Raw genomic sequence first — 24,546 nt, forward strand, 5'->3', positions numbered from 1 at the left:
GAATGTAAACTTCACACGGGAGGGATGTTGAGTGGATAAAGGTGTCTGAGCAGGCCTGGGTCCTGGAGCCGGCCTGTCCTTCTCGTTGGAGACCAGGGCAAAGATGTCTAAAGACCACCCTCAGAGAGAAGCTGGGGACTCCCCAGCCCCAGATGAGCAGGGCTGGGGGCTCCGTGCCCTTCCGCACCCGAATCCTTACTAAGGGCCATGGGACGGGAATTCTGGACCCACAGTGGCAGCCAAGCAGAACTCTCCCCTCCCTCTTTTGGAAAGCCAAGGGTCAAATGTCTCCCCTGATCAGTCACAGAGACGGAACCCCAAAGCGCCAGGAAGCAAGGCATCCCAGCCAGCCAGTTCTCCGCCAGGAGTTCGCGATGTTACACAACACGAGGCGATGGCCCCACCTGTCTGTCCCTCTGCATGGCAGTGACAGGGACGGGGTTTTCCGCAGGATTTCCAGAACCCTTGGTGAAGAAAGAACCAAGGCTGAGCGCGTACGACCACTTAAGTGTAGGCTGTGTACGGTGACTTCCTTCCAGAACAATATGGAAATTGGGCGGGGGGAGGGACAGGGGTAACTTTACAGTAGAGAAACCTGGTAAACACCACTTCAGCCCAGTGATCAAGGTCAGTCTGAAGACTGAGAAACAATGTTGGTGGACTTGTTTTCTTGGTATGATGTGATAAACACGGCACCTTACCTCTGTTATCTTCCTTCCCCAAACCTATTACCCTGGTCTAATCAAGTGGGAAGAAAATGGGCAAACTCAGATGGGGAGACACTGGTACACTACCCAACCAGTCCCCCTCGAGCCAAGTGGATCGACCATCTGGTAATACAGAGGAAGATCTTCGGTGTCAAAGGCTGGACACCCCGGATGCCATCAGCAACAAGCTGCCTAAATAGCCGTATTCAGATACAGGTTGTGTATCTAGGACTGGCCCTGGATCTGGTTAAAATCAAATAAAATGCCCTTTCAAAAGACACTGAGGTTTCCACCCGATATCTGGGCGCATCACCTTTTATCGAGGTTTAAAGTCAAGGCACAAGAAGTGATGTTGTGGAGGCAGGCTGCGCTAATAACTACTTTCAAATCACAGAAAACTGTCTCCAGAAACTTCAAGGAAGAAAGGTTTTGTGGGGAATCGGAGGGAGAGGCAACCCCTTCCAGCTTCTGTGAAAGACCTGCCCCAGAGCTGGGGAGAATTTCATGCTTTCCAAAGACATGTATCATGTCTTAATAATGAATATGTCAAAACAAGTAATAAATACATCAGCATACTGACATAAAGATACAAAGATCTGATGGAGCAGCTGACATTTCTGACAAACATATACCAATTTAAAAGGCCAAATAAAGAGCCATCCCCGTTGGCATCAACTCTGCCAATTGCGCTGGGTTGATTTCATCAGCTGCCCATCAGAAATCCGGTGTTAGGGCTCTGATTCAAAACCGCCACGCTGGCAGACCTTTGTAAAGAAAACCTCCAACTTCTTCTGGCTCAATTTCTGCCCGCACAAGGCACGACAAAAGTTAAATCTCACAGTAGAAATAAAACCTGCACGCCGTAAGAAAAAGCGTGTCAGAACTCAAATGATACTTGGAACTTCTAAGAGAAACGCTCTTCTCCATTCTTATTTCACAAAGGAGCTTCAACACATGAATCCGGCAACGTGGTGATTAAGGCTGGGCTTCCCACAGCCATGAGCAATGGAGCTTAAATTTGGGGACTCGGCGAAGGCACCAAAATCCTGCCAAAGGGTTGACCTTTGGCCAGTGTTGCTCTCTGGCACCATCCCCTTCTCTTTTTGAGGCAATTATGGTGCTGAGAAAGGAGCGGTGAGCTTAGAACTATTGACAGGTATTTGTCGAGTGCCTACTATATGCGAGCCACTGTTCTCAAATCATGAAGTCTGGGTTCAAATCCCAGACCCACCAGCCATAGCTACGCACCTGTCGGCCCTTACTAGCTCTGAGCCTCACTGTCCCCATCTGTATGTGGAACTAATAGTGCCACCTTCTTCACAGGGGTATTTTGATAATCAAGGGGGATGGTCTATAGCCTAGGCATTGTACTCTGTAAGATCTGCTTCCAGTAAGCCCTGAGAATGCCTCCCACCCTGGCACCACTCAAAGCGTTCCATCCAGGTCCACCCAACACAGCAGCTCCAATCTAAGACTACTCAACCACTGTCAAATTTTTGCCTTAAAGACGATTCTGGAAGTCTAACACCACACAGAGTTAAGAGTATATAAAGAACGGCTTTGGGGGCACCTGGGGGGCTCAGTCGGTTGAGCATCCGACTTCGGCTCAGGTCATGATCTCACGGTTCATGGGTTCGAGCCCTGCATCGGGCTCTGTGCTGACAGCTCGGAGCCTGAAGCCTGTTTCGGATTCTGTGTCTCCCTCTCTCTCTGACCCTCCCCTGCTCACGCTGTCTCTCTCTGTCTCAAAAATAAATAAGACATTAAAAAAAAAAAAAAAAAAGAATGGCTTCATAGGTCACGTTCCCAGAAATGTTTATTTTTAAACACTTTTAAACTTCCACTCATCCTTGCAGGACCAGTTCCAACATCACCTCCAAGATGACTTCCAGGATCCCTCCCTACAGAACCCACTGTGTCCTCTTTATTCCACTGCACTCCATCCTGTTACTGTGCAGACTGCCACCTACTGGCTGTCTCTGCATCTGTCTCTTGCACTGGCGTTTGGAGCATCCTGACAGCCCTGCTTCTAATAAGGACTGTAAAAGTCTAGCCAATTGTTTACATTGGCTTAGACAGGCCACAGGGAGCCACTGGTTCTTGAAGAAAATGCTGTTGTAAGATGAGTCTGGCAGCTGGTAGCAGAATGGATTTGTGGGGAGAGGCCACAGGCAGCCCCAAGGACATTCTAGAAATGAGCCGTGTGAGCCTATATATTGCTGGGGATGAAGGTCTCCCCTGGCGAGGCCCCTCCCGGTCAGCGGGGTGACTCAGATGAAGGAAGACAGATTTTTCCCAGCCATATTAGAACACCCAAATATGGACTTTTCTGCCCCGAACCAGCCATCTTGAGAATTAAGGAAACCTCTGAGTCGCCTAAATGTAGTCACCTTGAAACCTATGAATTTATTCCAGACACGGCATCACGACTCCAATATTCATCTGAGTAAGAGAATGAAAAGAAAAGCCTCAGACAACTATGGAGATGGTAAAGAGGTCCGTAGTTCTGGAGGAGGGAGGAAGGGAAAACAGGTGGAGCCGAGGGGATTTTTAGGGCAATGGAACTGGTATTTTTGATACAGGAATGATAAGCACACATCACTATATGTTTCTCTAAACCTACAGAATGCACACCCAGAGTGAATTCTACTATATACTGTGCACTTTCATTAGAAAGAATGTATCAGTATTGGCTCATCAATTGAAACAAATGCACCACACTAACGCAGGATATTAAAAATGGGGGAGAGCTCCCTATAACTTCTGCTCAATTCCTCTGTAACCTAAAACTGCTCAGAAAAATCTTAATATTTGCAAAATGTGCATTTGAAAGCTCTTTGTATCAGTCAGCATAGAGTTTGTTATGCCTGGTAACAAATGAAGTCAAAAATCAATGGTAAGATGACAAAGGTTCAGTTGCCACCCACAGTACCCGTCTCGGCCAGCAGTGGTCACTGCTGCACACAGTCACTGGCAAGGACCGTCTCCTTAACCAGGCTGGAGGTGGGCTCCTCCAAGCGCCCCCTCCCTCAGTCTTGGTTTGGCCCTTGCCACACCTTCAGAGCCTAATTACAGCAAGATCCTGCTGGGTCAGTTGAGAGAGAATACTGCGCCCCCCCACCCCCACCACCACCACCACACCACCATCCCTGATATCTGATCACTCTTCATATTCTAACCAAATTCCTATCCCCACCCTTGATGACTGATCACTGCCCTCAGCAAGAATCTGGTTTGGTCTGGCCAGGATCTCCCCTTACCTCTGACAGCTCCTCTTACTCACGGGCCATCTACTGACCCCACTCCACCCCCACTCTGTTCCTCAGCTAAAGTCCCCACGTGTCTCTGCAGGTCATACAGAGGGTCTCTTTTCTCTTTCTTACAACAGTTTCCGAACAAAATCTATCTTTACCACCGCGCTGGCGTCTGGCTCTGGTCCTCTCTGATGTCGCTCGGGGGCCAGGCTGGTGGGTGACTTTTCAGGCATCCCTGTTCGACCCCAGGCCACCCTTCCTCCAGATGGGAGTCCTTCTCTTCAATAACCCTACTTGGATATTATTTCAAGATTCCCTATACACATACCCACATATATACATAGTATATTTATGTTTCTGTGTCCATAGAACCGAAGAGAAAAGGTTTCGCCTTTTAACATCTATACTTCCACTTTCTTTAAATTTGCCACAACTGTGTATTATTTAATTAAAAAAAAAATATATATATATACACAAGCATGTGTATGTGTGTATGTATACATACAGGCACGTGTGTGTTACTTTCAAATGGGAAAACATAGACCCAACAAGTTTAGTTTTCAAACAAAAGAGGGTTCGCCAGTGGGGGCGCCTGGGCGGCTCAGTCAGTTCGGCGTCCAACTTCAGCTCAGGTCATGATCTCACGGTTCATGAGTTCAAGCCCCACGTCGGGCTCTGTGCTGACAGCTCAGAGCCTGGAGCTGCTTCAGATTCTGTGTCTCCTTCTCTCTCTGACCCTTCCCTGCTCACACTGTTTCTCTCTCTCTCAGAAATAAAGAAAACATTAAAAAAACTTTTACATAAAAATAAAGTGGTTAATAATTATTGTTTCAAATATTTAACAACCTGAAAAGATATTGCCACATATTTATTCTACACTGTTACAGAAAACAGCTTTCAAAGCTAAACAGCTTCTAGTATTGGCAAAAAAAAACAAAAACAAAAACCAAAACCTATTTGTGCATATCAACGTGTATGTGAACACATTCGTATGTATATACTCCTCAAAATACTAACAATGGTTACCTTCGAATCACACGTGGGTTCAGGAATGACTTTTATCTTCTACATCTTATTCTGTTGTACCTTCTACATTTCCTGCAATTGAACGTCTATTACTTTTGAAATAAGAAGACTTCTATTATACCTACGCTGACCCTGGCCGGCAGCATAACTTCACAAAAGAGTTTCACACTGACTAGAAAAAGAGGTTGTGTGTTTTTAAAATATGTCTCTTTTTCTTTGCTTTCAAATGGCCTGATTCTTTTTGGGGGGGTGGGGAGGAGCCCTTCATTTCCCAGAGGCAAACCCCGTTGCTGTTCCGGAGCCTCAAAGACAGACAGATCCAGGGACTGATGTATTTCTATGCCTTAAATCCTGGTTTTGAACTCTCGTGGCAGCTGGGACTGAGAGATCTCCAGGGGTCCAATGACAAATTTTACTTTAAATCGAAGAACTGTGTATTTCTAAATCCATTATTTTCAAATCCTAAAATTGTTAAAAATACAATACCTTTATCTTCGTACGGTGTTTGAATTCATTACTGTTTCATTCATTCCTACATCCCACTAATTCACAACCCTAGTTTCACAGTAAGATCACCTGGAGAGTTTTCTGTACGATATCAATGCCTGTGACCCACTGAGTTGTAAGGTCTAAGGAATGGGCACTTGTTAAAGACCCCCGGGCTATTCTGATACGTGTCCAGGATTGAGAAGCCTTGATTTATCCATTCAGCAAGCAGTCATTAAGCCCCTGTATTAGTTTCTAACAGCTGCTCTAACAAATGACCATGAACTGAATAGCCTATGGAAACAGGCTTCTGTGGAAGTTCTGTGGAAGTTCTGGAAGCCGGAGCTCCAAACTCAAGCTATCAGCAGGGTCGCACTCCCACCTACGGCCCTAGGGGAAAATCCATTCATTGCCTTTTCCGGCTCCTGGTGGCTCACTGGCTTCCTTGGCTAGTGGCCACTTTCCTCCACTTTCTGCCTCCATCTCCATGGCCACCTCCTCTGTGACTGTCTTGTTAGGACACCAGTCATTGGATTGAGAGCCGCCACCACCCCACCCCAACCCACCCCGACAACCCAAGATTCTCTTCATCTCAAGAGTCTTCACTTCAATACCCTTCTCTACAAAGACCTTGTTTCGCAAATAAGGTCGCGTTGACACGTTCTGGGAATGAGGACGTGGGCACGTCTTTGGAGGGGCTGTGATCCGAACCACTCCGCCTGCCTGGAGGCCTGCGGGGCCATGTGCACGGGCGTGCCTCACCGGGTTTTCAGCCCATTTGGGCAAGAACGGCGAATGAGGGAGGAGGAGGAACACGCAGGCAGGCACGGCCGGAGGCGCAGACCAGAGCGTGGGCTCTAAGGACGAGCTGCTTCGGCTGCCCAGGGGCTCGGAGAGCTTGGGAAGTCACTGAAGCTCGTCAGCTTACACATCCGTTAAGCAGCAGTAAGAAGTTATCTGCCTCCCCAGGCTCTAAAACTGCCGACTTTGAAAACACACTTTCCTAAAAGACTCACAACGACATCTGGCACCAATAATGGTATTGGAGGGTTTTTCAAAAGATGTTTAAAACGGACAAGCCACGGACAACAGAATGTCCCAGAATTGTCCTCACAGACACACCAGGACGTTCTGTGTGTTCTTTTGCCTGTCGTGAAAGCTTCCGCAGCAGGAAAGATACCAGGGGCGCCTGGGGGGTTCAGGCATTAAGCATCCGACTCTTGGTTTCAGCTTAAATCACGATGTCATGGTTTGTGGGATCGAGCCCCACGTCAGGCTCTGCACTGTCAGCGCAGATTGGGATCCTCTCTCTACCTCTCTGCCCCTCCCCAGTTCATGCCCTCTCTCTTACTCTCTCTTTCTCTCAGAATAAATAAACTTTAAAGAAAAAAAGAAGGAAAAAAATCAATATAAAACTGAGTCACAGAGGGAAAACCACTCCTACTTAGAAAGAGAGGCAGCGGCTACCACCATTGAACTGTCTTTGTCCTTCTTCTACAAACAATAAGTAAGAATCCTGAAGTGCAATGAATGATTTATACTGGTTCATGTTTCCTGAATCCATGAAATGACACTGGACATGGTGACTTTCTCACATCAACATCCATCGTGTGTTGCTTAATGTTTAACAGTTCGATTTCAGAAAAAGGGAGGCACCTGGGCGCCCCAGTCGGTTTATCATCCGACTCTTAGTTTCGGCTCAGGTCGTGATCGTGCAGTTTCTGAGTTCTAGCCCCACATCAGGCTCTGCGCCATCAATGAACAGCCTGCTTGGTATCCTCTCTCTCCCTCTCTCTGCCCCTCCCCTGCTTGTGCTCTCTTCTCTCTCTCTCTCTCAAAATAAATAAACTTAAAAAAAACCTTTTTCAGAAAAAGCAAAGAGTTCGTCAAGTTATTCAGAAGGGCGACCTCTTGGTCTGCCCAGCCGGTTATAATACTGTTTGGATGGGAGCAGGCAAAGCAAAACTCCAGGAAGACTGATTCCAGGTTTTCAAGCAGGGGAGCGCTCCACGGTAACCGCCTGACTCTGACTTTGATTTCACCTTGAGCTGGCTCTTCCAGAATGTGGGGATGTGTCTCTGTCTTTAAGAAATCTATTTTGGCTTCTGCTTTCCTATCCTATGGGGAGGCACACCCCCCTCTTCCCCTCACGTACCACCCAGCTGTCCCCCCATTTTTAGGTGGGATTGAGCTCTGACCACAGAAAAAAGTTGCAGCTTACTTCCTCTGAGGTTTGGGTCCCAACAACCACAGGAAGCGTTTAAGGAGCAGGCTTGTCTCAAGTCCTCTGTCTGCACACGATTTCCATCCAAACCGTCTGCCACCTACCTTCCCTTCCCTTTGGTTCCGTGTTATCTGTTCTGAACGCTTTTGAATTTGCTTATTTTTCTAATCTCTTCTCTCCTCCTTTGGTCACACTACTCTTTATCTCGTGGTTTTCATCTTTATTACTCACATTTCCTCACAATGAGCATTCATTAAAATATTTTAAATTAAGACCTTTACCAGCCTTTCTAACCAAGCACATCGCGTCTACCCATACAACACATTTTTAATTCTTATCGCAGAATTTCAGGCAGTTTGTACATTATATTCTATTAAAAACTCTATTCCACCCAAGGTTGTCACAATTCGGAGATTACAGCTTTCTGACGGATGTTTTGTTAAGGATATATTCATATATTTACTTTGTGAGCCGGCAAACACGGTCCGTGAGCTTGTATTTCACACCTCATTTGACATCACGATTCAACAGCAAAGTACAAAGAGAAGCAATTATTTATTTAGATCATGGAATGAATTTCGGAGGGATATTCGGTAAGTATAAATTGTCATGGCATAGCATTAATCCCTGCCCTTCTCACAGCCCGGGGGGAGGCCATGCACTGGGGTGAAGGAGAAGGCAGACACCGGAATGGGGAGAGCGCCTCATAATCATGTAAACTCTGCTCAGCTAACGACTTCCTCTCCTGGAGCTTTTTTTTTTTTAATCTCCAGAGAGAATGCGAAATTGATTCTCACGAAGCCAAAAGTGATAACCACAGCCTATGCGTTTTCTTCCGTTCAAAACGTCACCACTTGATCAGCCAAATGTTTCACAAAGTCAATTTCCTACACATGGACCACAGATCCCGCCCTTATTCTGACTTAGGACGGCTTGACGTACGATTGTGCAACTTTATGATGGTGCAAAAGCAATACGCCTTCAGCAGGACTCATATTGGATCCGGATCCTGTTCCGGGCTAGTGATCTGCAGCCCCATCCCCTCCTGCAATGCTGGGCAGCGGCCACAGCTCTCAGTCAGCCACGCGGTCGGGAGGGTCAGCAGGCGGTGGGCGGAGGGCTGCCTGTGCCCACACGGCGTCCCGTCTGTCACTATCAGTTACACGCGATAGTCAGCACCTGATTATAAAACAGGCTTTGTGCCGATGGCCGTGCCTACCCGGAGGCTCGGTCTGTGTTCTGAGTGCGTCGAAGGCGGGCCGGGCTGGGGAGTGGTGCTCACTGGGGTAGGTGGCTAAATGCATTTTTGACTTAGGATATTTTCAACTTACGATAGGGTTTATCAGGAGGTTACCTCATCATGAGTCAAGGAAGATCTACACCGAAGATGTTTACCACCCACGTGATGATTTCAGAGGGTCTAAGTCTAAGCGTCCTATCTGGGCCCCTCCAGCACAGGACTGTGGGAACCGCAAGGTCCCCTCCCGTTTCTCCCCTCCCCCCAGCATCCATCCCCCAGAACCCCTCCCACCCTCTAAGCCTGTGTCGTTGGGGTGGGCTGGCCAGTGATGGGTTCTGGTGGGTCCGTGATGCCGGGCAGGCCAAACAGAGCCAGTGGCCCTGATGGGGAAGAGCCGCGTCCTCCCCGAAGTGACCGCAATGGCATGGACGTGGGGGGCTGGTCGTGGCCAAATTGCCACCCACAGGGAAGATCCTGCTGGAGGTGATGTCAACCCAGAGGGAAGACGGGGGACAGGTTGCCAAGGACGCTGCTTAGGCACCTGCATCCCGACGTCCCTCATACCAGCCCCCGGCACGTCTCCATCTGCACAAGAGCCCAAGTCCCTCCTTTGCTTGAGCTCCAAAGCGCAGCCCGAACAGCAGCCACTGGTCAGAGCCCACCTGGCCAGCAACCCACAGGGAGTCCGGGCCACAGCGAAGCCACAGCCCTCGGCAGGCACCACACTGAGGACAGAGCCAAACGCTGCAGGCCGACCGCCGCTCTCCCGCCGCCTCCCACTGTGGCTCCCGAAAACAGTACCAGGCGTTCCCTTTCCCAGACCGACCGGCCTCGTGGGCAAAGGCAGGGAACCCACCACTTAACCCACGCGATCTGAAGGGACGACCTCCAGGCCCTGTTCCCTGATGAAAAAGCACTAACGGGAGAAGTGGCTGCGCCCCTCCCCCACCCCCCGCCGGGTTGGCGGACAACTGCCGAGTCAATGACCCCTGCACCTGCTGCAGCCACTTTGTAACCACGTGGGAACCGGAAGGGGGATGGCGGCCGGGGAGCCCCAGGCACGGGAGACCTGGCGACATGGCCATGGTGCCAGATTAACCAGCCGCGAAGCACCTGCCCCTGAGTTTCCTGCCAGGTGAGATGATAAAACCATGTTGCTGCGGCCACGTTTAGGTGGGCACCCCACTGCCTGCACGGGAAAACACCTGAGCCAACATAGGATCCCGGCCTCTCCCCATATACTGACAACTCCGGACAGACAGACAGATTCCCTGGGAGACCGTGGACCACGGGAGGTTGCTGACTAAACGGCCTGCCAGGGATGGGTGGAAAGGAGGCTAACGAGAATGGTCAGTCTGGAGGGATCACATTCCTAACAGAAGGCTCGGGGCCACTCGCCTGGACTCACTTCTTTCCCTTTGAAGGAGGGCTTCGCAAAGGGACAGGGTCCTAGTCCCTTGGGAGAGGCAAGCCCCGCCCAGTCTCTCCAGGGTCAGGAGCCCCCCCCCACGCCCTCACCCATTCACAGAGTGCCCACCCTAACACGGTGGGTCTCCGTGAGTTTAAACAGTAGGAGAGAAAGGAGAGACAGCAGGGTGTGACAACGGAAGGTGACGCATAACAGATCGGAAAGAGGCTCACCTTCCAGGCTGAGGATGTAAGGCAGGGGTGAGGGGCGCACATCGAGGGGCTCATTCACCCGCCACCCCTTGAGAGAGAAGGTTGTTACAACAGTGGGGAGGACGCCCCTGCCTCTGTGGGTCCCGATGCACAATGACTAGCGATGATCTCCCTCCGCCCCCAGGTGAGCGCAGCCTCGGGAAACCCCAAGCCGGTGTCTGAGCCTGGCAATGCCAAGTTCACCTGACTTAACGATCTGAATCCATATGCCAACACCCAGGTGCGATTTCTGCAAAACGCCTGCATCTAAGCACCGAGAGACGATTCCTTGGTCGCTAGAGACACCCTCTGTTTGCCCATTAGCAAGTACATTTCCCCCTTGCCTCTTAGATCATTTCTATGGTCCCATTTCATCCTTCAATCTTTACTGTGAACAATAACAGTAATAATATTAGATTCTCAAAATACGGTTCTCAAACCCTGCACGTATGTGAGTCTGGGTAATGTTCGAGACGGCTCACCTAATTGGGCCATTGGTGTATAAAGAGAGTAAAGAATAAAAGCCTTCTGTAGCAGCACAGCCCTGTAATGGAGCCTTCTGGAAGCCAAGTGACTGAGCAGTGCCCAGGAGCTATAAGAACACATTGCCCATAAAGGCAGAGGCATCAGCTCATTGATATGCACATTATTCTGCGATCAGCTTTGCAGCCACCTGCAGCCCCAGGCTGGTGGGGGACTACACGCTTACCTGCTCTGTGGGTCCGGCTGGTGGCCCACGCAGGTGAGCGTGGCCGTCGTCTGAACGCCACTGCTGTCTATTTCCTCCTGGACTGCCCACTGCTGCTCGCTGGTGACTCGCACGGCCGTTATCTTCACCCCTGCTGCTGCCTTAATTCTGTGGGGTGGGAAAAAGAGGTACACATGTATAAAACCACTTGAGGTCAAGATAGGTGGTAAAAATACGTAACCAGAGCAGATCTCCCCTTTCCTCTGGGAGACGAGGGAAGAGAGGTAGTAAATGGCTTTCCTTTGAAAACTAAGTGTCTTGTTATTATTTTTAATGTTTATTTATTTTTGAGAGACAGAGAGAAACAGAGCGTGAGCAGGGGAGGGTCAGAGAGAGAGGGAGACACAGAATCTGAAACAGGCTCCAGGCTCTGAGCTGTCAGCACAGAGCATGATGCGGGGCTGGAACCCACAAACCGTGAGATCATGACCTGAGCCGAAGTCGGACGCTTAACTGACGGAGCCCCCCAGGCGCCCGTGTCCTGTTATTTTTGCAAGTGCCCAGAGTAGAAGCCCAGGACTCTCCCAAGCGTGTGTTACTTTACTGTTCCGTGAACATGCTAGGAACCAGATCTCTGTCTGCTGCGGGCTCACAAGTGATGGAAAAGGGGCAGATGTGTCCAGGGAGGTGTGGAGGGGACCTGGACATGGGGAGGCGTCCCCACGAGGTGGAGGAAGCACAAAAGGCTGGGGGTGCTGGAGAAGCCCAGGGGGGACTTCTGAGTCCAGGATGAACACTGCACTGGGTTGTGAGGGAGCTGAAGTGTCTCCACTTCCTAGATGGAAGCCCGTGGGCCAACTATCAATGCCCACTGAGGCCCTGGGCACCCTTTGCCACAGATACATCCAAAGGAACTTGATTCAGTCCTAAAAAGGAATGAAGCGGGGAGCTTGGGGGGCTCAGTCAGTTAAGTGTCCGACTTCGGCTCAGGTCATGATCTCACGGTTCATAGGTTCCAGCCCCGCGTCGGGCTCTGTGCTGACAGCTCAGAGCCTGGAGCCTGTTTCAGATTCGTGTCCCCCTCTCTCTCTGACCCTCCCCTGCTCACGCTGCCTCTCTCTCTCTCTCTCTCTCTCTCAGAAATAAATAAAACATTAAAAAAATTTTAAAAACAAAAGAATCGTGCAGATGCAAGAATCACAACCCTGCTCTCCCACCCCAGACTGAGTGACGGGCAGATGCCCTCTCTCCAAAGCCTGCCTGTGCGTGCTTGGTGTGCTTCTGGAGCCACGCGGGCACCAGGCGCTGGGGACAAATGCCCAGCAGCCCCGTGCGGCGGCAGACGGCCGGCACTCGAGCTCAGAACTGAGCCTGACTGCCCCTCCCCCTTTGAGTCCTGGAGGGGCCACACGTCCACTGAAGGTTCTCCTTCGGGTTTCTTGCTTCCTCTCACCCGGGACTCCACGGGCACCTTGTGTTCGGGGACGCAGCGTCTCTGAACGGATTCACGCCTCCTCACTGTCCTTCTCTGTCGTCTCTTTTGTTTTCTGAGACAGAAGCCATTGCAGCGGGTGAACTCTCTCTCTGGGAGTTTGAGAAGCAGGCATCCGACACCAGTATTTCACAGCAGGACAGAGCCACGCAGGGCTGGGGGCCGGCCCCCGTGCTCACCGTTGTCACTGTTCCTGCCGGTCCCCGAGAGGTCGCAGGGGCCCCAGGGGGCGGCGGGAGACAGGCTTGTGACAATGGTCCTTAACCAGCAGATGTCCGCATTTTTCAATATTTTGCCAACCGGCAGGGCCACCCCAGTGCCCGGAGCCACGCACGAGGCTGCGTTCATCTGAGCAGAGGAGTGCACTTGAACTGAGGCAAAGGGCAGACCAGGGCGGCCTCCCGAGGTCTCCCTCAGATGGGTTCTTGGCCCCAGGACACCACAGGTGCTTTTCTTTATGCCGCTACCCTCTCGAGGGGGCGCCCGACCTCACCTTTTCCTGGCTCGCTGGAGCCCAGATGACAGCCCGTGATACTGGTCACCCAGTTGCCTCCCTCCCCAGGGGGCAGCCAGTCACCCCCCGGGTTTGGCCAATGAACGGGGCATCTCCGTTCCCTCCCGCGCAGGAGCACAGGCTCTGAGTCTCCCTCCCCGTCCACGCCCTTCGCCGGGCCTGGCATTAGGGCTGCAGACACTGTTACGGTTTTCCTCACTCCTCATCCGCCTCCCGAGCCACCGGGCGTCCTGTGGCCCCTGCTTGACCCAGAGCACACCACGAACGTTTCTGCCCTGCTGCCCTCCTGCAGCCCCGGTCTCCTGTGGTTCTGGAAGCTTCCCTGGGGCTGCAGCAAGGTCAGACCTGAGAGGGTCACCCTGCTGTATCAGCAATTTGGAACACGCGGGCATCCAGAAACTTCAGTGTGGTTAATTTCTGGCCACAGAGGAAGTCCTTGCCAGGCTTTCTAGGGCCCACCCCTCCCCCAGAAATGGACTTTCAAGCTGCCAAGGTACCTTCCACAACTTCGATAAAGACACGCCGGCTTTTATACCCGCTAACGACGGCAATCACAGCAGGGTGAGCACTGTGAGCATCATAGTCACCAGTGAACGAACTGTCCCCAGCAGGGCTGAAAGCCACGCTGCCTCCCTGGGGCTTTTTTCTCAGCTTTTCGTTTCAGTGACTATTATGCATTATCGCTATCACCACCACCAGCAACCATCCACTCTGGCAGAAAACAGACACTTGCCCATCGGAATGGCTACAACAAAAAGAGAAAATAGCAAGTGTTGACATGGAACTGGCGTAGCCAGTACCGATCCGCCCGGCTGGATTGAGTCCATTTGGTTCCATTTCTCTGGCAATGTCCACTAACCTGGATTTCTGTGATCCTACAGCCAGGTATGTCCATGACTGGTGTGTATGTGCCCAAGAGAAAGGCAGGCTCATGTTCCCCGAAAGAGCAGCAGGAAATTCATGGCTGCACCGCCCTATAAGCTCCAAATGGAAACAGCCTACATTCTCACTAGCAACAGAATAGATAAAGCATATGAAATACGGTGCAGCAAAAACACGGATGAGCGGGCCCCCATCACGCCAAACAACATGACGAACCCCCAAAGACAATGTCGGGTGAAAGAAGCCAGATGCCCAAAACTGCACAATCCCATTTGCAGACAGTCTGAAACAGGCAAACGGGTCCATGAGGTTAAAGTCGGCATCGTGGTTACTCTTCAGGGAAGTGACTGGACGGGGTCTCAAGGGGGGCTTCTGGATGTGACGGCATGGTGGGTTTTGAGAGTTTGTCGGGCTGGGCTCACTTACGTGTACTTCCTTGTGCATACGCTCTGGTCCGGTATAAAGTTCAAACAAAGCAAGTAGACCTCCTGCGTCAAACAGGGATGCCACGTTGCAGCCAGGGAGGTGTGACTTCACCACTGGTCCAGCTCAGCGGGAGGCCTCAGGATGAGTTAGATCGTCCCCACCCTGGACACACACAGGGGCGCCTTCCCCCAACTTCCAGCACCCCTTGAGGTGCCCGGGGCCCCACCCTTGTTCTGAGCGGCACAGAATAATCTGAAATTTTGACCTTGTCTATGATGGGGAAGAGTCTTAGAACCCCAATGAACATCCCTTTTGGCTGGACCAGGACCAGGTGACATTCCAGCTGCTGGAAATAAGCAGTGAGAAAGACATCTGGACTCCAGGCCGGGGTCCGCCCAGCAGGGACTAGAGACAGGAAAGAGACCCACAGCTTCTTCACCTCATTCCCCTGTGGCTTTCCAGCCCACAGCATCTCCCATCTGGCAGGACCCAAGAGAACTTGCTTGGTGAGTCCATCCGAGACTTTGTTTCTGATACTTAGGCCATCCACTTTAGAATAACTCAAACCTCAGCAGAATTTTTGATCATTTGATTGTTTACACGGTGGAGGTGCGGTAAAAGATCAATCCTCTGCACTGATAGACTCTCCCTTTTGTGATCACAACACAGCTGCAGCGGCTCCAGATCTCACATCCTCATCCACCAAAGGAAAAGCAAGATTCTCTCCCTCAGAACAAAATCCTGGAGCTAGGTTTTCATAGGTTGAATGAGATTGAGGAGCCCACCTTGGACCACTAAACTGTGGCCTAGGGGGTGGAAGAACAGAATGCACCAGTTTAGCCAGATAACAACCATCCCTGCACTAAGAATATAGTTAAGCCCAGGGCGCTCAGGGGGCTCAGTCAAATGAGCATCCGACTTTGGCTCAGGTCATGATCTTGTGGTTTGTGAGTTCAAGCCCCACGTCGGGCTCTCTGCTGTTGGGTTGTCAGTGCAGAGCCCGTTTCGGATCCTCTGTCCCCCAGTCTGTGCCCTTCTACCACTTGTGCTCTCCCCAAAATAAATAAATATTAAAAAAAAAAAAAAGAGTGAAGTAAAGCCCATCTGAATCACAGGGCAGTAACCATAAGTGGCTCCTAAAAAGACATTCAAGTCACAACAGAAGAAATGAAAATACGAGTCTAAAGGCCGATTACCGAGGTCCTGCTCCCCTCCTAAATACAAGTTATAAAACTGTTCTAAATTCTGGTTCGTCGTCCAAATCCTTCCCGATTTTAGATTCTATTTGTTAGAACAATTTGAGCCCAGAAAAATCCAAGTCTTGAATATTCATTACATGTGTTTTAGAGAAATATTTTTAGCTTGGTGATATTCTTAACACTTGTTATGGATAAAAACAACAATATCTAAAACTATGTGCAAACTATTAATGCACTGAGATGAGCGGCGGGGATCTGGGGGCTGAGCAAGTAAAAGGTGTGACCACTAGGTGGCAGGAGCGCGCAACAAGCGCGATCTGGGCATCCCTTGGACAGGTTTGCGAGCTGTGGGAGTCCCTAGTGAGCTAAGCTTTTCCAAAGGATAGGGCACGGCCCAAAGGGGAGGGGGGCAAGAGAGGAGCGGGGAACAGGAGGGTCAGAGAGGGGGCTTCTATGTCTACATGACGTCACCGAGCAACACAGTGTCAAGTCTGCAGATCACAGAGCCCCAAAGGGCAGCGGAGGCTGGGGGTCTTATAGCCAGAATTTATGGCTCACAGACGCTGGGCACAGTTTTGCAGGGTATGGAAAGCAGGCAGGCTCCAAATGGCTAAAAATATGCTTATTTGGGGTATCTCTGTAACAATCAGATGTGCAAAAATTTGGAGTTTGGCGCTGGCAGGATTTTGAGCTAACGAGTCCCAGTCTGTTGTGAAGAAATAAACAATAGAAGGGCCAATACACAGGGACCGTCTCTGGCTCCTTCGTATAACAACCGCTCTCTGATATTCACAAGCAACTTACATTTCTATTTCCATGGGGTCTTCATTACAGAAATATTTACCTGAATTCTTGAGTTACGGGATTACACTGAGAAGAATGCATTGTCATATTCTTGTGTGTTGATGAACCGACTCTTCAGGTAATGAGTCTCACTCACGCATGACAGCGCACCCGTCTCCACCCACCGCTCTCTCATCCCTGCCATATGGGTTTGGTCCTGTCCTGCTAGCTGTCAGCCATAAGTATAATGCAAATCTAATGCAGAGTGAAGTTGTAAGTCCTGTGATACTGGAGGACTGGCAAATGCCAGCAAAGCTACAAAGACAGGGTCTGAGAGAGTCCACCAACGGGCGCTCGCGAGATCCGTGTGGACAGTTAACACGTGAGCCAGAGAAGCCCAGCAAGAATGAGAGTTTCTCCCAAAGAGAGCAGGTTGAATAGCAAAGCATAGGGCAGCTCTTGAGGAAACTGGGGAAGCCCTCAAATATCTCTGCTAACTCGATCCTTGTGGGGACCTACTGACCACGTCTAGTGTGACACGAAAAATGAGACATTGCCCCATCGTATAAAACCGAGGGAAAGTGACAAATCGACAGCAGGCAATGCGTGCTTTGCTCTGGGTGGCACAGAGTGGGAACTGCTGAACCCAAATTTTGTTTAATATAAGATACGATAAGCACGTCGTCATCTTCATTTCTCAAGGAGGAAAAATAAATCCCCCCCAAGTTTCCTGTCGCTTGCCATCGTCTATGAGACTTTATGTTCCCATCAGCAGATTCGTTTCAGCCGGCCAAATATTCTCAGATTAAAGAAGAATGCCTAACACTCTTGTAGCTTTGAATAGCAATGCTCTAAAAAAAACTGCATATTTTGAGTGTGAAAAAATATACTAACATTCTGTATTGGTGGGAACCCTGCTTCCTTCTGGTTCCTAGAACAACATGTGCCTTCCGACCTTGGTCTTGCTGCCCCTCTGCCTGAAAGCACCCTCACCCCAGGACCTTCTCCCTCATCTCCTTCAGGCTTGGGCAAACAGGAAATTAAGAGAAGGAAAAGGCTGCCAGGGGCAGGGGAGGGAAGACAGGCATTGGGACCTGTGGCTCAGAGGTTTTTGAACTTTCAAGTACATACAAATCACCCGCTGCCAGTTACAAATGTCTACACTCAACTTCCAGAGCCTGTAATTCACTAGGTCCGGGGCAGTGCCCAATAGTGCTGTGTTTTTAAACAGACTGCCGTTATGATGTATGTGGTCCTCGGAACACTCCGGATAACGGCGTTTGGGACCCGTTCCAGACGATCACGCTCTGTCGAGGAGAGTAATGCCAGGAACATCTGGCGTGCCACACACTCTCTGAAATGAGCCCGGCCCTGGGCACTGGAAACACTTTCAGGGTGTGATTCAGGAAAACTGTAAAGATGCTTTTGATTTGGATTCTCCCAGCACACGTTTTCTCTGTGACGAATCAGCCCGGTAGACAGAGAGAGAGAGAGAGAGAGAGAGAGAGAGAGACGTATGTATGCATGTCCCACTAGGCACCTGGAGGCTGGCAAAGTCAGGCTCTGCTGAGAGCTCATTTCAGACCATGACTGAAGCTCGAAGAGATCGCAGGGCGGGGCAAAGGGTCTGGGAGGCAGCCCACCGCACTGCACCTGCCAAGATGACCACAGAACAAGTGGGGGTCCCCCCCTTGCCAGGTGGCTGGAAACTGAGGATAGAGAGTTTTGGCCTCTGAGTCTGAAAGAGAACAAGCAGCATCCTGAAGGACAGACCCAGAACCCGTGCTGGAAGAAAGAGCACACAGACCTCCCGAGCAGAGCCTTGAAGGACGTGCATTTTAGCTCTGAGCAGAGGAACATGCAAAGACGGACCTGGGTGTGCACGAGAACTTTCCCCAAGCCACGCCTGCCGGCTCTTTGGAGCCCCCCCCTCCCCGCCCCGTACCACTGTTCAGTCTCTCATCTGGGACCGTCAACTTCTAAGCAAACCCTACATAGAGCTTCTGACATCTCAGAAAGTTAACGTTTCTACAAGCAAGAGAATGGTTTTCAGGTTTGCAACGTTTCTCTCACAACAGGTGCCTTGATCTTGTCACGATGTTTGTTTGTTTGTGTAACTCCTGGGAGACAATGAGATATCAGGAATCAGGAAAGTCAATTTGCAAAGCAGCGGGGTCCCTGGGAGCAGGAAATGATGATAAATAAGAAAGCTTGCAGCTATTTCTACTACAATTCTAGAAATTTGTTCTCCTCTCTGGCCAGGGCAGCTCAGAGTATGGAAGCACCAGCGGGCTCACCCCTGCAGGGAGCCCCACTCAGCCTGTGAGGCCTGCTGTCCGGTGCCTCATTGAGATTGTAATTACATTGTTTCCCCATCCGCATGATGGCTTCCACAATCTTCCTTCCCTGACTCCCGCTTTAGGGACACTTGGCCAATCTGCAATCACAGTGCCTTCCACAGGTAATCCGACAGGACAAGGGTGCCCCAAAAGTCGCTGCCGGGTCTCCCCTACTCTGTGCTGGCTCTTGGTTTCCTGGGGTTATGGTACCAAATGACCACAAAGGGCGGAGGGGAGCCTGAGGACGCAGAAATGTGTTCTCTCTCAGTTCTGGAGGCTGGAGGTCTCCAATCAAGGTGGTGCAGGGTGTGTTCCTTCTCAGAGAGTCTGTTCCATGCTGCTTCCCCAGCTTCTAGAAATTCCAGCCAGCCTCTGCTCGGGGACACCTCTCTTTAAACTTAGCGCCCGTCTTCACACGGCCTCTCCGTGTGTGTGTGTGTGTGTGTGTGTGTGTGTGTGTGTGTGTGTGTGTGTCGGTGTCTCTCTCTTCTACAAGGATACAGGTCATTGGATTTAGGGCCCACAGAAATCTGGGAGGACCTCATCTCAACTAATTACATCTGCAATGATCCTATTTCCAAATAAGGTCCGATTCTAAGGTTTCAGGTGGACATGAACTTAGGGGCCACGATGCCTTCTCTATAGGCACAAAAGCCAAATAAAAAAATAGGTAACAGGGGCGCCTGGGTGGCTTGGTTGAGCCTCCGGTCTTGGCTCAGGTCATGATCTCCTAGTTCGTGGGTTCGAGCCCCGCGTCGGGCTCTGTGCTGACAGCTCAGAGCCTGGAACCTGCTTCGGATTCTGTGTCTCCCTCTCTGTCCCTCCTCTGCTCGTGTTCTGTCTCTCTCTTTCTCTCAAAAATAAATATTTTTTAAAAAAGTTAAATGCTGAAAAGCTGTTGTGAGAGCCATCCAACAAGCTCCCCGCCTCGGTCACCTCACCCACAGAAGACCAGGCAGACTCGTGGGGTCAGCCCAGCACACAGGACCCTCTCTCCATACAGCACCCGGACTGCCCACTGGGAGCCGCGCACGCCCAGTCCGCAAGTTCCAGTTGTGGCGACTCCAGCCTCAGCTTCAGGGATTGGTATGTGTGTAGCCAATTAAAGCACCGCATCCTCCTGAACAGGGATTGGTCCAAGCAGAAAGCACATGACCCATCCACACCAATCAGAAATATCACATCGCCTGGCCACAGCCACTGGGTTCACAAATAGACTTCTAGGACCCAGGATCTGCTGGGAGAGCCAGGTGAAGCTCCTGGTTCCCCTAAGCAAGCAAGTGGTGCAAGAGTCCACTGCCTGCCTGAGCATGAACCCAACAGGTGGAAAGGGACAGCTTCCCAGCCACATTGTCTGAGCAGCTGGATTCAGCCAGACCTGAGGCTGTCTTGGCACTTTTCAGTTAGGAGAGCCAGGAAATTCCCTTCAACCCACTTGAAGTCAGGGTTCCTCTCTTTGCAACTGAAAGTGGACTGACAAAAACAGACAGGTGCTGACATTTCTGCCCTCAGAGCACCAAATAAAATCGCGAAGTTCACCGAAGACACGCACAAAGTTCCCCTGTAATCCAAGGACAAAAGAACAGATGGCGGAAGGACGTGCAGTATTTCAACCGCCCTCGTGAGGACCGAGAGCTGATATTAAATAAAAGGAATCCACAGAAACAGTCCAAGATCCTCTCCCTTTGCCATGCCCATCGTCTCAGTAATAAATGTTAATAAATAAAGCTAAGGCATAAAAAATTCAATTCATACCACAAAAACAACCTGACCTTTTATGGAACTGAACTCGTTTTCCATCAAACCTGCTATTTGTACAATGTTTGGTGATATAAATTCTCCAATGCCTGGTAAAGAATCATTTTCTCTAGTAATTTAAAGCTGTTTGTGAACCACAATGAGTTTTTTCATCTCTTCCTCTCCACCGAGACACACACACACACACACACACACGCACAAATCCACATTCACAACTTCATCTACCATTCACAGTAGAAACACCCAGAGTTGAGTTACTTTTGCAACTTTCTCCTAAGTCTCAGATGCATGGCCAAGGGACTCCCTTGACATCACCTCTTAGAAGTCTCAAGGGAAAATCAAACGCAACATAGAACTGAACTCGAGATCGACCCACCCCAAAATAAAACCCAAACCACCTTGCTTCTCTCGTCGTCCTCGGGAAAGAACCACGGTCTTAGCCTGTTCAGGATGCTGAAATAAGAACCACCAATTGGGGGGTGGGCGTGGGGGGGGGGGAGCTTAAACAAAAGAAATGTAGTTTTCACAGTTCTGGATGCTGGGAAGTCCAAGGTCAAGGTGCTAGTAGATTCTGTCCCTCCTGATTTGTAGATGGCTCTCTCTCCCTGCTGTGTCCTCACATTATGAAGAGCAGAAAGAGGAAGCAAAGTCTCTCCTACTTCTATCAGGGCACTAAAACCATCAGAAGGGCCCCAGTCTCCCCAAGGCCCCATATCCAAATCCCACGACACTGGGGATTAGGGTGTCCACATCCACATGGTGATGGGGGAGGAGGGGGAGACTCGGTCCATAGCAACCACCATCCACCAAGGGCTCAAGCTAGAAACCTGGGCCACCCTTGGCCCCTTCCTTTCCGTACTGCCTGCCCGTGCCTCTCTCCACGTCCCCTGCATCTCCCTCCTGTGAGTTGCTACACTACGCATCCACAACCATTGCGACAAACCACACCACCATGAGGGTGACCTGCTCAAGACCCTGAGCCATCGAAACTCTAAGCCGGTTACACGGGTGTTAGGACACATCCAAATCCCTACAAGGCGCTGCCTGGTCTGGCCCGTGACAAAACTGCCTAACCGAGGAAGCGGTGAAGCTAATCATTTAGTGGCTAAAAGCAGAGTCTGGAACCAGGTGTCCTAGATTCAAATCCTGGCTCTACCACGTACATGCTCGGCGAGCTATATCACCTTTCTAAAGCTCAATCTCCTCATCTGTAAAATGGACTCACACTAGCTCAGCCGGTGTCGTGTGAGGACTGCATTACAAGCACTTAGTAGGTGCTATTTTGATGACCTCTCTAGGTTCATGGCTCCAGGCTTCCCCACTGGTCCTCTCTATGCCTCGGAGGCCTGGGACTTTCTTCCCCACCTGCCTTTACTGCTGACCCTCTCTGTGTCCCGTAGGTCTGTGTTCTGGCCCTCTCCTCTCCGTGCTGCTGGAGGCTGATGGCCTCGAAGAGCATCCCAAGAGGCTCCCTTGTGCTCCCTTGGCCTCTCTCTGGCTTCCAGACGGGTTCAAGCCACAGAAGGCACGGCAAGAGATGGGATGGTGAGAGAGGCGGCTGTGGTTTTTACAGCCCGGCTTCTCCTGGCTGGTGAGGGCGGCCACAGAGTTCCTCTCCCGGTGAACACAGCTCCCGCGGACAAGCCTTCTTGCCCCCAAGGTAAGCAAGCTCTCCTGGGTTCCTGTGATTCCCTTCCCTGCCCTCGCCCCCCAGGCCACGGTGGTCACTGCTTACCACTGTCACCCCTCCCGGGTGCCTCCCCACCCCCACTGGCTCCCTCCACCCTGCCCCCACCGTGGTCCAAAACCCCTTCATTAAATTATCTTCGGGGCGGGGGGGACGTCCCAGCTCTTCCCTGCCTGGACCCTGACTGGTTCAGGCCTTTGCATATACCGCCCACGACGTCGGAAGCTTCTTTCCCTCCCACGCAGCCCCCTCCCAACGATCTGGATCACTCCTACCCACTTCCGACTCAACTTAATCCACACCGCAGAAAAGCCCTCCCAGGTACACGGGACTAGGTTAGTTTTTCTTCTCTTACTGCATCTCGATTTTTCCTTCTGGGCACTTATCACAACTAGTATTCAGTAAGGGTCCGTGTGAGTTTTCATACACATGACCGTTCACCTGACTGTAAGACCCAGGACAGCAGAGAGCACACCTTGCTTGTTTTCATTACATCTCCCGCTTCGTACAGCGCTTTCCACACACGTGGTGCTCGGGGCACACTTGCCGAATTAATCACGTGATCCAACAATGGAAATCCGCAGGTCCAGCAAGGGAAGTGAGGGAAGTGTCCAGGCTTTGTCCGACGCAGGCAGAAGTGACACAAGCTGGTGTCCCCAACAAACCCACCCGGGTGGCTTCTCGACCTCAGAGATGTGCTTTCCGGAGAGAACTACACCTGCCGTGTCCCGGTTACCAACACAGCCACTAATTACGGACGCTCCCCGACCAAACTGTGTCAGAACCTATGGAGGACGTTTGGCCACTAAAGGCAGGCTGAGTGACAGGGACGCCAGCATGGATTCGAGGCCCCAGGACTCCGGTGGACCCAACCTGGCACGTCACTCAGTAGTAGCGGCAGAAAGAGCACCTCATGCTCAGCTGGGGCCCAAATCCTTGCCAAGTGATGCCCACACATGCTATCCCATTTGCCCCTCATGGAAACCTGTGAACTGCTGCAGGGAATTACTCACCCGCCCACGATCACACAAGTGGGGAGGTGCAGGACAGAGCTGGACCCCTGTGGTCACGGGGCCCAGCCCACGGCTCCTCCCAGGAGGAGGTGAGCCAGCTGTGCCCACACAGGCTTCGCACCCTCCCGGCTGGGGAAGGTCTGGACTGTTCCAAGAGGAAGTGCTCCAAACCTGTCCTCTCCAGGGTCCCTTTTACCCAGCATGGGAAGTGCTGGCAAATGCCATGTAACAGAGGAGCAAAGAACACATCTCCAGACCCCAGTGCCCGGGTTCAAAGCCAACTGTTTCCACTTGCCACCCGTATAACCCATCACCAATTATTTTAGCCTCTTTGGGCCTCAGCCTCCTTATCTGCAGCGTGAGGACACCTGTGTCCACTTGGATGGTGGCTTTGGGCACGAAATGAATGAATGCTTGTGCATCACACAGCACAATACCCAGCGTATGGCAAATATGTGTCGCTTCTGTCTTTCTAACCATGACCAGCCCAACTGTCCCCAGGGACCAAGCAAGAGCATAAAGGTGAATAGCTGAACAGGTAGAAAGATTATAGTAAACTGGTCCCTAACACATGCCCCGATCTAAGGGGACGCCCCATAAGGAGCCTGTGCCTTCAACCTATAGAAGGGGCCCTCTGGTGACAGAACTTTCACCTGGGGAGCTCTGCCCAGTCTGCACCGTGGCTTTGGACCCACTTAATTGCAAGAGGTCTGCAGCCCCAAGGCTACCCTGGGCGAGGCAGTCTCGAATGAGTTTCTGCTTTCTCACAATCCTAACAATTTTGCTCCGTTTCCTCAGTCCAGGAAATGAACCTTCCAAGACCACACGGGACACGGTAAACGTGTCAAACACATACATACATGCACTTGTCTGCACACACGCAGTAGTCCAGTGCTCTTTCATGCTATTGGGGGAAGGGGGCTCCTTAGGGCAGAGCCTATGATGGGAAAGGAGAAAACGTGATGCATCAACTACCTATTGAGGTAACTGTGCGAGGGACACACAGAAGACCAGAGAGTCCCAGCTCCGGTTGACACTGCCTCGCGTGGCCTTCCTACCAGGCAGAAGTCTGTCCTCTGCACACGGCCCAGAGACCCATCTGTTCCTGAACAAGTGAATAATCAGAGCACCCATTTGGGCACCTATGTTCAAGAATCCAGTATTTCTAG

General features: G+C 51.0%; 1 protein-coding gene across 1 annotated transcript in view; it reads right to left on the minus strand.

The window, feature by feature from the left end:
• LOC120234796 (transmembrane protein 132B) overlaps positions 1–24,546 on the minus strand; it is a 368,719-nt gene that overhangs the window by 163,715 nt on the left and 180,458 nt on the right. Inside the window, exon 3 of the mRNA XM_039236821.1 lies at positions 11,306–11,452. Within this exon, the coding sequence (XP_039092752.1) occupies positions 11,306–11,452 (147 nt within the window). The remainder of the gene's footprint in view (positions 1–11,305; positions 11,453–24,546) is intronic.

This window comes from Hyaena hyaena, unplaced genomic scaffold (assembly GCF_003009895.1).
Source record: "Hyaena hyaena isolate Hyena2069 unplaced genomic scaffold, ASM300989v1 scaffold_0, whole genome shotgun sequence".
Taxonomy (NCBI): Eukaryota; Metazoa; Chordata; class Mammalia; order Carnivora; family Hyaenidae; genus Hyaena; species Hyaena hyaena.